This window comes from Callorhinus ursinus, unplaced genomic scaffold (assembly GCF_003265705.2).
Source record: "Callorhinus ursinus isolate GAN/ISIS: 27379988/994484 unplaced genomic scaffold, GSC_fseal_2.0 scaffold1, whole genome shotgun sequence".
Lineage (NCBI taxonomy): Eukaryota > Metazoa > Chordata > Mammalia > Carnivora > Otariidae > Callorhinus > Callorhinus ursinus.
In genome coordinates, this window is record NW_027397063.1 from 49,034,550 (window position 1) to 49,052,671 (window position 18,122).

The following is an 18,122-nucleotide window of genomic DNA, read 5'->3' on the forward strand; positions in this document are numbered from 1 at the left end:
GCACCACAGAATAAGGTTTCTAACTTGTTACATGCTCTACCATCCAGAAGATAAGGTTGGTTTTCTTTCAAGGAAGATGTTAGTATTCCCATGGTATTATTATTGGAATAGATGAAATGTCTGGGTCAGCAATTCTGTACTGTTCGGAAGACATTTGTTCCAGTAGCTTCTCTGAAAGCTCTTTACAGCTGAAGAATTTTAGATCGCACGAGGCTGGGACCACGTCAATCTTGTTCACTGCTGCATATCCACCTCCTAGGCAATGATGAGAGTATGGGAAGCACTGTATACCTGTTTTTGAAAAGAGTAAATGAATGTTTTTGATACCCATTCATGATATTCATTCTGGCCTTCCTTAGTCTATGGCCAAAGGTTCTGCCTCTCATTTTCAGACATCCCAAACTTAAGTTAATGCACTTGGTTCCAGGTAACCATGAAGCTTTATGAAAAAGAATGCAAATATCTCAGTATAAATGCATCTTTTTGCTTCCAGCAATGGAGCAATTCCCTTCCAATATGCAGTTAAAAATGAAAAGATGAAAATTAGATGCTTTCCTTTATTTTGAAAATTTCATAACATTCTCTATAAGAACTGGTGCTCTCCAGGGTCATATGGGAGCCAAGGCTACAGGACCCAGAGTTTTGCTTGTGCACTCTTGAGCAGCCCAGAGACATATATTTCTAAAAGTATACATCAGCATAATGGAGCATATTTAAGGAATTATAACATTTTATAAAATAAATGTATATGTTCACTAATCTTAAGATGGTAAGGTACAGATACCATTTTAGAAACGAGAGAGTAGACAGGTAGGTGCTATTCAATTTTGCAATTAGGAAAAACCATTTGGGAACCTAAGAAGTGTGAGCCTTGTCAGGTGACGGTCACTCTAACCACAGGTGTGCATTGCTTTCTCTCCCTGATTCTTGCTGCCTGCACTTCCTTGTGATTCCTGATCCCAAAGACAATTTGGGCATTCAGACTTTTTTTTTGCATTGTGAATTTGACAGCATTTCTTGGTTGGAGGCAAAATGGACAACGTTAAGAGAATACCTAATGCAACCTAGCCATAGTATTAATCTTTTTTTTTTTTTTCCCTAAGAAGAATGTGTTTGAAATGTGAAGGCAAGCTTAAGTGTTGAAAACTATTTTGTTCTCCAGACTCACGGACTTGGAAGGCATCTCTTCCTGGTGTGGCCCTTCCTCCTGCTACATCCTGGCTAGAGTTTTAATTTTTTAAAAATGGTTGCACTAGTGGGAAGTGAGCCAGTTAAACTGCAAACGCGGGGCGCCTGGGTGGCTCAGTCGTTAAGCGTCTGCTTTCGGCTCAGGTCATGATCCCAGGGTCCTGGGATCAAGCCCTGTGTTAGGCTCCCTGCTCCGCGGGAGGCCTGCTTCTCCCTCTCCCACTCCCCCTGCTTGTGTTCCCTCTCTCGCTGTGTCTCTGTCGAATAAATAAATAAAAACCTTTAAAAAAGATAAAATAAACTGCAAATGGGTGAGAGGTTGGTTTAGTGACCAAATTAACTTGGTGGCTCAGACTTTTTAAAGGGATATTTAGAAATTATGACTCACTTTCTATATTCTGACTCAGAATGTCTATTATTACATTAATTTATTTAATCTAAAGAGTTAGCATAAGCCTTAAACTGACTCATTTTTGTGAAGCCTTGCTTTTCGTAGCTCTAATGCTTCAAACAGTCTGTCAGTTCTCTGCCATTCTGTACCTTCTTTCACTTTGATGCCTTTACCTGCATGGTCAATGGGGTCTAGCTCAGAAATGGGAGCCGTAAATGGGAGCCATATATGCTATTTTAAATTTTCTTATGTTCAGAAAACTTTCTGAGGGGCGCCTGGGTGGCTTGGTCAGTTAAGCTTCTGCCTTTGGCTCAGGTCGTGATCCCGGGGTCCTGGGATCGTGCCCCACATCGGGGAGCCTGCTTCTCCCTCTGCCCCTCCCCGCACTCGTGCACGTGCTCTCTCTTGCTCTCCTAGTCTCAAATATATAAAATCTTTTTTAAAAAAAAGAAAACGTTTTGAAATGGTGAAATTAATTATGCTATATTAGAAAGCACAAGCTTAGAATGGTGCTGCTATCTACTGCCTAAATAAACTGTCCATTCTGTATGCAGACTTCTTTCATTTCTAATAAAATAAGAGGAAATCTGTAAGTAGTGAGTAATAGGAAGAAGACTACTGTCTATGGTTAGATCACTGTGGGTCATCAGAAAATAAACTACAGACATTCTCTCTGTGTATTTTAAGCGGTGAATTATTGACATGTATGCAGTTGTCCAGTAAATATGGAAGGAATTAATCATTAGCAAATTAAGAGTGCCAGCTGTCCTCAGTTTACTGAGACTAAAAACAGTTACCTCATCTTTTTCTTCTCCTTCAGTTGGATCACCAGGTGCCGAGAAGAGTCATGGGAAGGTAAAAAATAGCATTTAGCAATAATCTAGTGACTCCACATTGGAGAAACACAGAGCCAAAGCCTCGGTATAATTCTTTGTTCCAATAGTCTGTGACTGTTGCTATTAAAAGCAGGTTTCTCTACACTTGAAAGCCAACCCTAGGCTCTTGTTACAGTGGCGTTACAAGCTCTTGCCTCTTGATGGTGCCACACAGTTAAAGATTTATGCTCCGAAATGAGGGATGTGTGCTGTGGGTCTTCACACAGTTTAGCGTTCTGGGCTAAATGCAAAAATACAGAAAGCACCTTGGACTAAGAGGTGGCTGCCAGCTCAGCTATGAAGTGAGTCTCATTTTTTTTTAAGGTGATAAATTCATGCAGGAAGACTCATGACTAAAAAAGAAATAAAGCTCGGAAATAAAATTCACAGAAAAATGTAGAAACAAGATGTAAATTGAAAATATAGTATCAATACAGACAGGGTAATGTGGGACGACTAGCGATTCTTCATAGAAAAATGATCCCCATATGGGTTGTTAAATTATCTAAATTAAAAGCCATTTATTCATTGACCTCGTAAAAAATTTTTCATCCACTATTAGGTCTAGTGACTGTGCTGGCTCATCGTAATATGGATTTTTCTTTCCTGTTCTAGAAAAGCTTATGGGAATATCTGCTCTGAAGAATACTTTGAAAGTTTATGATTAGTTTTATTTAAAAATAATTATAGAACAGGTATTACAATAGAAACACATACATCACCTTTTCATTGGAAGGATTTTGTCAGCCATTTCAATGTGCAGATTAAGATCTACTAGAAGTCACTTGAAGAAAAGTTAATCTCTTTATTTTGAGGTAATTGTAGATTTACATGCAATTATAAGAAATAATTCAGAGAGATCCTGTGTACCCCTTACCCAGTCTCCTCCAATGCTAACATCTTGTGAAATTATAGTTGTCATATCACAACCAGTATATCGGCATTGATACAGTCAAGAAACAGAGCAGATACCTCACCCCAAGGCTCCCTCCTGCAGACCTTCTGTAGCCTCTCCCACTTTCCTCCTACTCTCAGCAACTACTTAACCCCTGGCATCCGCTCTTCTGTTCTGCAGAGCTATAATTTTATTATTTATTATAGGAATGTTACATACATGTAATCATATACTTTGAGTTTGGCTTTTTCCTCTCCGCATAATTCTTTGGAGATTGAGTCAGGTTGTTGCATGTCGTTGCCTTTTCTCCAGCTCCAAGTCTGGGATGTATGAGGTAAAGGAAATCTCAGGGAACTCATTTCTGGGTCTCTAGATGCCCAGATGATCTGCTGCCTTTCCCTATCTTTTGGTTTTCTTATGTTTGTCTTATTTTTTTTTAAGTAGTTCTTTTTTTTTTAAGATTTTATTTATTTATTTCACACACACACACACACACACACACACAGAGTACAAGCAGGGGGAGTGGCAGGCAGAGGGAGAAACAGACTCCTCACTGAGCAGAGAGCCCAACATGGGGCTGGATCCCAGGACCCTGGGATCATGACCTGAGCCAAAGGCAGTTGCTTAACCGACTGAGCCACCCAGGCGCCCCTTATGTTTGTCTTATATATAATGTGTCCAGTGTTCTGAGTTACATTCAGTGGGAGGAATAGGGAAAAATACCTCTACTCCATCTTCCCAGAAGCAGAAGTCAGGGAGATTAGTTTTTTAAAGTTCAGAACAGCCAAGAACTTTGCTCTGGTAAAGCCTAATTGACCTCAAGGGGGAAATCTGTATGGGGGCATGTTCTGTTGAAGAATTTTGGTTTGGAAAAATTGATGTTTCTCATTCAAAATTGCTAAGAGCATATCCCAGTTCTGGGATTGTAATTTGGATTTTGAAAAAAGACAATTTTAATAAAATGCTAAGATAGAAAAAAGGAATAAGTTTCTCAGACATGTATTATTCTTTCATTTTGATTACTGAATAAGAGAGCCAAAACATTGAAAGTCTGTCTTTCCCATTAGATCATGAAGACCAAGGCCTAAATCGTGGTAGGCAGCGATTACAATTTTAAAAGTTGTTCTGGGAGAAAGGAAAATGCAGTTACTTTCTTAACATCTCAGATAGGGAAAGAAGACTTGTCACGGTTTATTTTGCATTTTTTTAAAGATGTTATTTACTTATTTATTTGAGAGAGAGAGAGTACAAGCCAGGGAGAGAGGCAGAGGGAGAGGGAGAAGTGAGAAGCAGGCTCCTGCTGAACAGGGAGCCCAGTGCGGACTTGATCCCAGGACCCTGGGACCATGACCTGAGCCAAAGGCAGACACTTAACCAACTGAGCCACCTAGGCACCCCATTATTTTGCATTTCTCTGTATAATACTGTAGCATTTTTTTAAATCTTAGCACACAGTATTTTCCATGAGATGTATCTCTCATAAATAGTTGCATTTACAAAATTTTCAGTTGATGTGTGATAGTCCACCTGTTTTTTAATTCTTTTTCTTACATGTTAGACTTTCCTATTTTTTACCCTACCAACTTCTTTGTGCGTAAAGAGAGTTCCTTATTTTTTTTAGGATAGATTTTTCCAGTGTGGAGATTTAGTTGTGGTTTGAACAAAATAAAATATTACATAAAATTCTAAAAGTATTTCAATGGATTGCATTTTATAAACTATGATCCTTCAGGGGAAGCAAACAAACAGATCCCCTGGAACTTGGTTAAGCCAACATAAAAATGCAAATGAACTACAGTATATTAGACTTTTGTTGAGTTTTCTTTAATGGCGTGGAGCAGAAGGCCTACGCACCTTTTAGATTTTCTTCTGACACACTGTCCATGTCAGAGGGAAAATAATTGGCATACTTCTTTACACACTATGTGGAAATGATGATTACACTGATAACATGAATTTCCTTTTTTTATAGCTGGTGCTTTTCAGTCTCTAGGGAGAAGTGCATGATTTCCCCCCTTCAGTTATCTGAGTTGAGGCAACACTGTTATGGAGTCATTCATAACCAGCACTTTCTTTGAAGCAGTATCTATTAATATTTTAAGAATAGTTCACCTCAACCCCAATATCTTATAAAAGTAAAAATTTTCAACACTTGTATGTCTGCCAGTTGATTTTAAATGGCAAAATGATGCAAAAAGTCATCAGGAAAAGGACTAAAATACAGCAGATGTGAGTTAGATGGTCATTGTAGAGAGAGATTCCCTCGAGTCTGCCTCACAAATGCAAGAAATAACTGGAGGTGGAAAAAGCAAGTTGAAGAAAACATTCCTGGTCTAAAAAGTAACAGGATCAATTAAGTTAAGCGATGGGTATTTTAGGACATGTTCTATATAAATGAAAATTAAAAAAAAACCCATTACCTCAACATATATATGTATTATATATAATTTACATAATTATATAACATATTTCATATTACTGAATTATTAGATATGTTAATAATCAGATCTATTTGGTAAATGTATTAATAACTTAAAATAGTATAAACCAATTTTATACATATATGTATTCCTTAATTACAAGCTCCTAAAATAGGGACACAGAAATAGCAGTAGGGAAAGGTAGCTTTAAGGGAGATGTTGACACACTAGTGAATAATAGTAATTTAAAAAAAAATAATCTGGAGCATGAGGGGTTGATTTATGAAATGAGATTAAAAGAACTGAGTTTCTTTGTCTGAGTATGAGCAAAGACAGGATATGGTAAGTTGCTCAGGTATGTGAATGATGTGTGTACTCATCGGGCAGGAACAATGATGATCTCAGGAGTGTAAGGTGGAGCCAGGGGCAATGTGAAATAGAAATCTGGGCTTTATGTCAGGGATGCAATGTGTGCATTGGAGAGAAGCATGGATTTTTTTGGAGGGTAGTTCTTTCTAGAAGTTACTCCACTGGACTTCATGTGCTATGGGGAATATATGTTGCTCTGTAAATCCTGGGGCTGGAGGGACCAAAGGGCAGTGAGAGACTGAAAAGATTTCTTCCTCCCTGGGTTGCTATGGCAACTGGGCAGAGCTCTGTTGCCAGAAGCTCAGACATGTGATTCACCCCCGGGAGGGAATTTTGGGCAGTGGAGGATTTTTCTCTCCTTCCAGACTGGCCAAAGAACCCCATAGATCTGTGAATTTTTCAGGGGCACATTTGGCTGCATAACATAGTTTTCCGGTATTGCCTTTCCTTGAGAGCAGTTGGATTTGGCTTTTAGGTTTGCTTGTTGACTGGTACAGTGGTCCCCCCTTATCTGCAGTTTGCTTTCCCTGGTTTCAGTTACCCACTGTCAACACTGGTCTAGAAGCAGGTGATCCTCCTTCTGACCTACCATCAGGAGGTCAATAGTAGGTCACAGTGCCTATGCCATTCACCTCGCTTCATCTCAGCATGTAAACATTTTATCATCTCACTTCATCATAAGAAAGGTGGGTACTGTACAATAAGGTACTTTGAGAGAGAAAGAGGGAGAGATCACTTCCATATTTTTATTGCAGTATATTGTTATACTGTTCTATTTTATTATTGGTTATTGTTGTTAATCTCTTACTGTGTCTACTTTATGCATTAAAGTTCATCATAGGTATGTACGCATAGAAAAAACCATCGTGTGTATAGGGTTTAGTACTATCCGTGGTCTCAGGTACGCACTGAGGGTCTGGGAACATATCCCCCTCACATGAGGGGGGACTCCTGTATTAGTGATGGTTCTCCAGGACCCACAAGACAACTATCGATTTCACTTCCAATTTTTTAATGGAAACCATCTCTAATCATTGATAACAAACACTGAGCACCGGCCTTGTGACAAGCACCAACTTAGACCTTATAGTAAACGTTCTCAGACACACTCCTTTATTGATTCCTCCCAGGAACCCTAGGGCAGGTGCTGATCTTACCATCTCTGTTTTACAGACCAGGTTATAGAAACTCAAGGAGTTGAACCTGATAAGAACTTCTGTTACAGGTCTGGCACATGCCAGAACTTTAAATCCAAATCTTTGTTCTTTCTGCTTAATCAAGCTTAGACACAGAGTCTGCTCTGAAAGCCCAGTGGTTCTGTGGGAGAGAGGGAAGTCAATTTACCCACAGATCCTTACAATACGCGGTTGCAGAGAGAAGCGCTCTGATTTCTTTGCAGAGTCCTGATATCTTTATTTCAAAGTGCTTCTCCTTTCTGTTCACTTTACTCGTACTTTTCCTGGAGAAGTGGGAGGTGCCCCTTCTCTTACAGCGTGTCTAGTCTGCACAAAGGCAGGACACACTATTCTAGATTGCAAAGGGCTGAGAATGATGGGAAGTGAAATGTTGAGCTCTGGTGACTTCTTTGAGATTTGGAATGTGTGGAGGTGTGAAGGGAAGTGAGGAAGCGGAATAGAAAATCTACTGGGTAATCCGATGAAGATAATTTATTGTTTGGGGCAAGGGGAGAAGGAGGGGACTTGAGTACCTTTGCAGACAGAGGCGAAGGATTCAAGAGAGGAAATAAGTGTGTAGGGGAGGGAAAATTGGTGAAACAAAACCATAAGGATAATGGGAGGGAATATGGATGCAGTGAGGCAGGCAGAGGGCTTCACCTTGGGAGGACTGAGGGACTCTCCTTAGATACCTGTGCGAACACTTATATTGTGTTTACTGTGTTCAAGAAGGGCGCATTTGCACGCGCGCGCGCGCGCGTGTGTGTGTACATATACACGTTTGTTTGTTTACGTTTTAAATCCTCATGACATCCTACAAGATAGATATTCTAGTAATTCCTTGCTTTATGCATGAGGAACTAAGACTCACAGACGCTAAATGACTTGCCCAGGGCCTCACACGTAGCTATGGAAATAGCATTCAGGCTCCAGAGTTCCTGCTCTTAGCCACTATGGTACCTTGAAGAAAGGAGACCCAGACATATAAAGAGAGGTAGAGGAGGGAAGTTTAGGGCATTGCGCAGGATGGCCTTGATCTCCTTAGGCAGTGTGCTTGTGTATGGGGTGTACTGACTATATTTGAGAAACAGGTACTGAAAAATCACTGAGTGGCAAGCAGTATCCTAGTTATCTGTGCATGCCTTACTCTCCCTCTGCATCTGGTTATCCATTATCATGGAGCCAGAATAGGTATAGTTGATACAAAATCCTAATAGCAATCTGCATGTGACAGATGCTTGTCGATCAATTCGTAGCTGTCACATTATTCCGTAACTCTTCAGATGACTTGCACTTGCTTCCAGAACAGATAATCACACAAAGGCATTGCTATTTCATTTGTCAGATGGGCCTCTTTCCAGAGCAACCCTCCAATGGGGCACACATGCACATGCTTTCTAAACAATGGATGGCAGAATAAAGCGCTGCCCTGACCACAAGTCTGAAGGTGGACTTCCCAGGTAGACTACAAGATAAAATGTTCTTAGCTAGACATTAAACTGACTTTTATGACGATAATTTGTAAAATCAAAAAAATAAAAACTCCTTACTTATGTATACAGTCTCTTAGATTAGTTGTCCTAAACTGATAAATATAACACTAGGGCAATGTTTGGATAAACGTGAAGGCCAGTTACAAGGTTAAAGGGCACTGTCTCCACATACGACCGTCCTCTCTTCTGATATCAAGCACAAGTTCAGAGACTTCCTGGGAACCACCCAGAGGTTCATGAATTCACTAGGAAGACTTAACAGAACCCACTGAAAGCCGTTACAGTCAGGATTATCGTTTACTATAGGGAAAGGCTAAGATCAAGATCAGCCAAGGAGAAGAGAAGTAGAGGGGCAGAGTCAGGAGGTTCCAAATGCAAAGCTTCCGCTGGTCTCTCCCTGTGGAGTCAGGGTGTGATACGCTACCCACATTGGTGTGTGGCAGTACCCATGGAGTGTGGGCAGCCAGGGAAGACCTCCTGAGCTTCAGTGTCCAGAGTTTTTACTGGGACTTCATCATGTAGGCATGATGGATTGATTGTCCACTTGGTTAGTCTCATCTCCAGGTTGACTGATAACACATGACTCCCAGGCCCCCATAAAAATCCCACAAAAATCATGACCGTGGAGTGGCCAGCCCTCACCCTGAGATTGATTATCAGGAGTGCCCCACTTTGTCCTAAACAAAGACAATCCCATCAGGTATGACATAGATTACCTTCCAGAAGCCAACAGTCCAGCAGTGAAGGCCAGACCTCTCTTTGGGCAAAGCCAAATTCTTTATTACACAGTAAATAAATGAGCTGCCTTTAGTAGGATCTCTGAGGCTCTTGTCTCCAACTTTTGGGCCCATAACCTGCTTGAAATTAAGCAAGGCTTATCAATCATGATGTGGAGGAGACAAAAGAAAACAATTATGTCAGGCTTAAAATAGCGTAGGTCTATTTCTCCTTCACTCTCCATGGCCAGCATGGGTTGAATGAGGCCTCTGCTCTGTATTTCCTTGCTCAGGGCCAAGGCTCAGGGAGCCAGCACCATCTGGAGTGTCACTCTGCCATGGCAAAGCAAGACATGTAATGGATCATGTCTTAGCTGTCCAGGCAGAAGGGACACACATTGCTTTTCACACGTAATGGGCCCGTGCAAGTTTGACAGTCCTATCTAGTTTAGGAGTGGGAAATTGAGAAACTGTTTTACCCTGTGTCCAAAAAGACAAGAACTGATCATCATAGCCCTAGTTACTACCCCAAAGGATTTATCTCCAAAAACAAACAGACTCGCGTAAAAGACTTTTAACCATTGCTTCTGTTTTTCCTCCTCATTGTCCTACCTAAATGAGACTTCGGAATTTGCTCATGGAATCCTGAAAATAATGCTTACGTGCTGTCAGCTCCATCTCATTCTGCCATCCACCTTTAGGCCAGGGTCTCTGACTCTCTTTGGTTTTTTATTCAGGGTTATTGGGAGCTCGTAAGTCCTGGTATACAGAGAGAGAAAGTTGACCCACTTCTCTGCATGTACCTCGTCCCTCTTCCTCTAAAGAACCCCATCTTTCTAGCCACACAGTAGTTGCTGATCCCCGAGCACACTCTATTAGCCCATGCTCTATGCCTTTGCTTATATGGTTCCTTTATAGAAATGCCCAGCCCACCCCACTGGCCAACAGACCACACAGACTCATATTTATCCCAGGGTCTCAACTCAAATTTGTCTTTCTATAATTTTGGTCAACTACTTCCTTATATGTGAATCTGTTGGTTTTCTGTAAATCTGTTAGCACCCTTTTCTTTGATTGATCAACTGTGCTTTCCGCTAAAGATGTGAGGGTAGAAATGCTGTCTTTTTCTGTCCTTGTGTCTCCAGCACAGTAATGGCCTGAGAGTAGCTTAACAGATCTTTGATGAACTGGCGATTATGGAGATATTGAATCTCTAGGGTTAACAAGAGAGAGAGAAGTAAGGTCATACTCAGCAGTTACAGCAGGTCCTCTTCAGAAAAAATATCTTCTTCCAACTAAGTTATTTCTAGCCATTAAAAGTTGACCCTTGTTTTTATATAATGAGTGACCCAACATAGTTAATTATAACACAAGGAGTTCAACAAAGATTTCAACTGTGCTTGGGTATCGGGCAATTGGTTTTCTATGTAATTTATTTCTGCACTGCATTTCCAGTCCTGTGGCCCAGACTGGCTGCTGTCGGTTACCAGGGGATGGATGGGGCTGGGAGATGGATGAGGTCCCTGACCAAGAGCTGCCGAGAGGCACTGCCAGACACATTCCTCGGAAAAAGACAGAAAGCTCTGAGGTCAAAACACACTCAGTCTGCAGCTTTTTTTTTTTTTTTAATTGCTTAGGAAAAGAACTGCACACCATTTTCTTCAGGTATATATTTTAAGATCCCGTGTCCCCTTCAAAGCTTTCTTTGATATATGCAGTATATTGAAGAGGAGAGGAGGAAAGGGAAAATAGGGAGATTTAAAAATGTATTTAAAATGATTTGATTCAAATGACCTACTTTCCAAGGCCACAGCACCAATGTTTTGTGCCATTTAGATGCCTAGGCCTTGCACTGGTGGCTTTTCAAAAGAAGGCACAGCAGAACACTGGCTGGGAGAGGTGGGCAGAAACTGGAGATCTTCAGGAGGGTGGCCCTCCCAACTTGGCAGGTGGCCAGGTGAAGTGCCAGATGCAATTGGGTTTTAGGTGGGGGGCCGTCCATCTCAGTCCCTGCTGGTGCTTGGCGTTCCAGAGTAATTATTCATAGTGCCCTGTTTGGTTCTCAAAGGCGTCCTGGTGTGGAATGGGTGCCCTGGTTTTAGGCCCCCCCAGAATGGAGAATATTGGAGTGATGGATGGGAAAGAACAAGACTCCAGAGTGAAGAGGGCTCCGGGGAGAATTATTTTATGAGGGTACGTTCTGTACAGGGTTTTCCTTAAAAGGCTGCATATAGTGCTTTCTGAAATGCCTTGCAGACTTTCTTCTGACGCACTTCTTGACATCAGTTTATTTTTCTTTGGTGCAGCTTTTATGGGGCCAGCGTGTCTCAGCGCAGCCTGGATTTCTTTGAGACTCACGGGCGGCAGTGTGGCTTGTGTGTGTGATTCGAGCCTGGACAGATTGGCTGTGAATGGGGTGATAAGAATAGAGAGAACCACATACCAGTAGACCACACTTCCTGTGCACAAGCCATTGAATACTGCGTTCCACTGTCTGAAATAGCATTCATCTTAAGGCTGGGATCATTTATTCCTGTGGAATTAAGCAAGAGCACTGGCAGCAGAAGAAACTATTTTGGGAGAGATGTGGGAGGGATTTTGCTATGTATCACAGGCGAGGCAGAAGTGCCTTCCGTGATTTTGAAGACCATACTGTTCCCTGAAGCCCTGGTAAGTGGGAATTGACAACTTTCAGATAATCCCACGTGTAATTAATGTCCAGGCTAATGTATACACACTGCGCTCTATAAAGGTCAGTAGGGACGGAGTTTGGGTGCTTCAGCTTAAGTCACCTAAATGGCAGAAAGAGAACTTTCCTTTGGAAATTAGCATTAGTTTCTCATGCAGATGCTATTGAGAAGGGGTAAAATATAGGGTCTTGTTCCTGTCCCCCTCCTTAAATATGCCCTTGCACATGGGTTTTGCATATTCCCAAGTGAACTTTCTCTGTCATTGGAGAAGTTTAAAATAAGGCAGTGAATGCTGTGCCCCCACTACTTCCTCCCCATAAAGCTGAGGTACGTAGGGGTTGGCAGCTGGCAACAGCTGCAGAGATAAATAAGCCCCGGGGCTCCTGGACGGACTGGGTGCAGAAGTGCGCGGGAGGAGGCTGTGCAGCTATGAGCGCCTGCCGTGGGACGAGGCCATGAGGACCGAGCTGCAGCTGGAGGCCAGAAGTTCAGGCAGTGAACGGGAGGTGGGGGCTTAGAGGAGCTGGTGTGATAGCCCTTTTGATCAAGCGATTGCATTTGCAGGGGTGAAGGGGGCATACTTTAGAGGACAGAGGAAAGTTAGACACAACTTAAATGACTTCTGTCTTGTCATTTAATTAGTGTATTTAATGGAAACCAGGGCATTATGTTGGTCTGTTTCTATTTAACTTTGCTGTTGGATAGTCAGTCCTTCAACTGGCAAAGAGCTGACTGCCTTCAGAATTTTGTCTTTACAAATTAGCTGCAGTTAGAAATTGAATACAGTAGCCCAGTGGTACTTAAAAATTTTCTATGTTGTTACTGATAACCAGTTTGGAAAATGTTTTTCTAGGGAAGGCTTTTGATTTTTTTTTTCAATGTGGTAGATGTAATCACAACAGACTTTTTTTGTTATTTTATTATTTTTCTTTTCACTCTGGCCTTGGAATTAATGTGCGAGGCAGAGATGTTAAAGTTCCCCACCCCAAACAGTTCTGTCGAGGCTTATGATAAACATTTCATAAATTATATACTATTGCTCACAAATATATAGTGATTTTACTTAAAGTCAAAAACCATAAATATCCACTTGTTTTGTATGGGGAGCTTGGTGAAGTGTCAGTAAGTAGTACCATTATAGACACCAATGGCCTATATATTGATTTTTTTTTAAGCAAATGAACTATCATTTTATGTTGCAGTTAAATGAATCAAGATGATTTCAGAATCTGAAATACATTGCTGTCTTTCTACTGGACGTGACATGAAAAGTTTTTCCATTTTTATGCAACAGTTCTACTTCTTTATAATTTTAATTACTCATGTTAGAAATTGGTGGAAAAGACCTTTATCTCATGACAAGACATAAGAAAAGTATTGAAAATTTTGAGGCATGTCAAAAAATATTGAAAAAATTTCAGGAAAAAATTCTCTTAAATTAGAAGATTCTTTAAGTAGTATTTTTCTTTTTGTGTGTCTGTTTCTCTAGGATGCTAGAGAATTAACTTTAAGCGCAAGTGTTAAGTCGATAGTGATGGAAGAGCCAGATATGTTGGAGGCAGAGCAGTAGAGAAGGAAGGGGGAGTGAAGATTTTTTTAAAAGGAGATTGAAAAAAAGACTGAAATGTTCAGAGAACTAATAAATCAAGAAAAGGCTTACCGAGGGCTGCTACGTGGGGGGATCAGCACTGGGACATCCAAGGAGAGGGGACAGCTTGAATTGAGTTTGGGAAGAAAATCAGGCATTTTTCACCTGGGTTTCATCTGGATCCTTAAATGCATCCATCTGAGATGATGGAAACTCATCACCAGCCCACTGTCTGTGGGTTTACCTGTGGGATGTAATTGCCAGCAGTCCCAGCCTCTTCAGTCTTTCTCTTTGTGATTGTCTTTATTCTCACAAGCTCTCTGACCTTCCCCTCTTCTGTGTTCTAGGAGAGACAGCGTCTGGAGACCATCCTCAGTCTCTGTGCTGAATACACAAAGCCCGACAGTCGCTTGTCCACGGGCACCACTGTGGCCGATGTGCAGAAGATCAATAAGGAGCTTGAGAAGCTGCAGCTCTCTGATGAGGAGTCCGTGTTTGAAGAAGCCATGGTGAGCCCTGACGCCAGGTACAGGTGCCACCCGAAAGGCTCTCTCCACGATGCGGACTCGGCAATCTTCGGGAGCGTCGGGCAGAACAGTGCTGGCTTCCTGTCCCCCAGGAGCATCAGGAATGATGACCTGCTCAGGGACCTCACGCCTGCCTTTCTGAAAACTTCCAGCGAGTCTGCTTATCTTAGTATCCTACCGAAGGTAAAGGCGACAGAGCAAAAAAAAAAAAAAAAAACAGTATTTAGGCCCTGGGGCTCTGCATCTGCATTGGCCCAGAGACTAGAGGTTTTACCGTTCTTGTTTTCCAAAATGTTTTCAGCGAAGCTTCAGTTTAAGAGGTAATTAGCTAAACAAGGTGCAGCAAATTAGGGCGTTTACTATAAAGTAACAAATTTGTGCACCGTAAGAAATGCAGCGGTAAAGAAAACTCAAAAGAGGGATGTTTCTCTTTTCTCTGCCCCCTCCCAGTTGTACACCTGAGAAATAAACACAAACGTGTCTTACCTTCCTTCTTCATATTTCTGTGCATATACAGCCACGTGTTATAGGCATAGACGCACAGATGCAAACATACGGTGTTCTGCTCTTTTTCTTTTCCTCACTAAATGTCTTGCATATCTTTGCATTTTAGTAGACACAGGTCTGCCTCATTCTTTTTAATAGCTGACTAGTATTCTATTGTTTGGAAATACTATTTAAATTGTTTCTAGCTTTTTTCCTAATAAAATCTATATGCAGCGAATACTGTGCAAATGTATCTACAAGATCACTTACTAAAATTGGAATTGCTAGATCAAAGAGTTTGTATATTATTCATTTTAATCAGTATTTCCAAATTATACTCTCAGAAGTATTTCCAGGTGACACTTCTACCAAAAGTTTATGAGCATGCCTCATTCTCCATACACTTGCCAAGGCTGTACATTTTCAAAATTTTTCAATATACTAAGTTAATTGGTGTCTTAATTTGCTTGTCTTTAATTATGCATAAAGTTGGACATCTTTTCATATTTTTAGTTGTGAATTTGTATTTTGACCCACTTACTCATGTTCTTCACCCATTTTTTAAAAAATTTCTTATCTTGTTTTTACTAAGTAGTAAGAGTTATTTGTAAGGAAATTAGTCTTTTATCATGAGTGGTCTTCCCCCCTTGACTTGACTTACGATATTTTTTGGATGTATAAGAGTAAGATTCATATGTAATCATAATTATTACTTAGTCTTCTGGCTGTATATTGATTTCCAAATGCTTCCAAATTTGAAGATTTCTTAAATGGAATTAGAGGAAAATCTTTTGGTGTTACTTTTTTCACACAGGTTAAGAATCCGTGGGGTTTTTTTTTTTCTTTTTTTGTTTTAGGAGAGAGAGAGAGAGACAGCATGTGCAAGCATGCAAGTGTGTGAAGAGGGAGCAGAGGGAGAGAGAGCACGAGAATCTTAAAGCAGGCTCCATGCCCAGCGCAGAGCCTGACCCAGGGCTCGATCTCATGACCCTGAGATCATCACCTGAGCCAAAATCAAGAGTCAGATGCTTACTTGACTAGCTACCCAAGTGCCCCAAGAATCTTTTTTCTATGAAATTAAAATAAATTCTCCTACCTGTTTCCTATAAAGGATTTAAGAGAGTGACAAGAAAATGTAAGTTTTATTGGAATAAAATTAACACAAAAAATAGTAATTAGGAGAAAAAAACAGATGTCATAATCACAAGAATTTATTTATTTAAATAAACAGGATCAGTTAATTAACTAAGTAACTCTGACCATTAAGTTCAATTCCAAGATTCTCGACAATTATGGCCAAAGAATCAAAAACAAAAAAATACATCAGTTAAATTTTTGTTGTAAGAGAAGGACATAAACTGTTTAAGAGAAAGACCTTATCATGTGCAAAATTCTGGAGGTAGTTTATCATCTGGAGTATTATTCAGGAGGAGTTTGTGTGTTTGTTTTGACTTTTTTACTCAGTGTTCCCTGTCAGGAGTCCGTGCCTACCTTCTGAGTTCTCCCATCATCAGTATTAGGACTCGGAAATGTTCAGTCCTTCTTTCTCCTAATGACTGCAGTGACCTTACTCATTCTCCATGGAGAGTACTTCAGAATAGGACATCTGTCTCTATTACCAGAAATGCAACTGTTAGAAACTAGGATGGGGGGCGGAATCAAATGTTGGTTGTGTTCAGGCAAAGTAAATGACCCACCGTTTGAAAACTTGAGCTGTTTTCATCAGCCTTTGGCTCCCTTTGAAGTCCTTGACTTCCTTTTCATTCAAAATCCTTTCCCATTTCTTCCATCATGGACAGCTGCCAGATTTTTGTTAAAACAGTGAGCTATGTGTTTCTCTCAAGGACCATCTTTTGGGAGACAGGTTTCCTCCTCAAGAGGGCTGGGACGAGAGCTGCTAGTGTGTAAACAGGCAGATGGTGGCAGATGTTTTTAATTGCCCAAATATGCTTTTGTGGAAAAGGAGGCCTCTGAAGCTTAGAGCAGCCTCCGCTGAGGCAAGGCATATAAGACTGTGCATCCTTTGGAGGCAGGAAATATCAAAGGCGCCTCTGGTTACCACGCAGCAGCTTAGGCAGAGAGCAAGGGAGGGGATGAGTTCCAAGGACGGAGGTTTGCATGTATGACTTTTTGGAGACAGATACATGTTACCCCAGGACAGCAGATAAAAGAATGTTTTATTAAGTCCTGACCATTGTTTTGGATGCTTTTCTTCTTAGTAATCTGCTCACTAAATTGTTTACTTAGCAAAGGACAGTGTTTGTATTAATCAATCTAAGGATCAGTGGAGAAGAGAGGAATGTGACAAACACATTGATTTAAGGAAACAAAGATTTTGATGACATTTAGGAAACCTAAGATTTACTGTTCTGGAACTTGTTTAAGCTAACACGTAAAGATACAGATGACCTTAGAAATATGCTAATTTTATTTTATTTTATATTTTAAAGATTTACTTATTTTAGAGAGTGTGAGAGCACAGGGGGAGGGGCAGAGGGAGAGGGAGAGAGAGAGAATCTCAAGCAGACTCCCTGCTGAGCACGGAACCTGCCCCGGGGCTCGATCTCAGGACCCTGAGATCACCACTTGAGCCAAAATCAAGTCAGACGCTTAATGGACTGAGCCACCCAGGCGCCCTGGAATGTGCTAATTTTAATTGGCTTTTGTGAACCTGTCTTCTGCTGCCTGAGGTGAAAGCTGAGACTAGCTCACTCTTCTTTCTTCCATAGTGTTAGGATTTAAGTCACACACACAGCACTGTGGGCGTTTTGTGTACAGCCTTGTGACCTGATTTACAAATGTTGTGAAATGATTGCCACGCTTAGTTTAACATCCATCACCTCATATTGTTATTTGGGGAAAAAAAAGAAGTTCTTTTCCTTGAGAACTTTTTCCCTCTTCTCTTCTTGAGTAATCATTTTGTCTACAGTGGACAGCCTTCACACTTGCTACTTCCTCTGGTTGCAAGGAGTTTCTAAGAAGAGATTTTTGGGGGGGGAAGCATATGATACAGTGTCTCGTTCCTACCCTCTCTCCCTTTTCTCTGTGGAGATCAGGTTGCCTCACAGATGGCATATTTGGGGATGCTCGTACGTGTGTGAACAATACTCTCCTTCCATTCCATCGCAAACCATTCAGAGTTTTAGAATGCCTTTTGAAGATTTTGCTCTTTATAAATAACAAAAAAGAACAACCATTTCCTAGATAGCATTGATTGTTATAAATAGCCTCTCAAATGGTCTGTTATCAACGATGCCTATTGTGGTCAGTTGTTTAGAAACTTTGAGTTAGACATTTATAATCGCCACT

At 40.9% G+C, this 18,122-nt stretch overlaps 1 protein-coding gene across 6 annotated transcripts in view; it reads left to right on the top strand.

Moving 5' to 3' along the window:
• The window catches only part of PHLDB2 (pleckstrin homology like domain family B member 2), a 215,374-nt gene that overhangs the window by 136,470 nt on the left and 60,782 nt on the right, over window positions 1-18,122 (top strand). For all 6 annotated transcript variants that reach the window (XM_073893115.1, XM_073893121.1, XM_025874009.2 and 3 more), the window contains exon 4: window positions 14,148-14,510. In XM_073893115.1, the coding sequence (XP_073749216.1) occupies window positions 14,148-14,510 (363 nt within the window). The remainder of the gene's footprint in view (window positions 1-14,147; window positions 14,511-18,122) is intronic.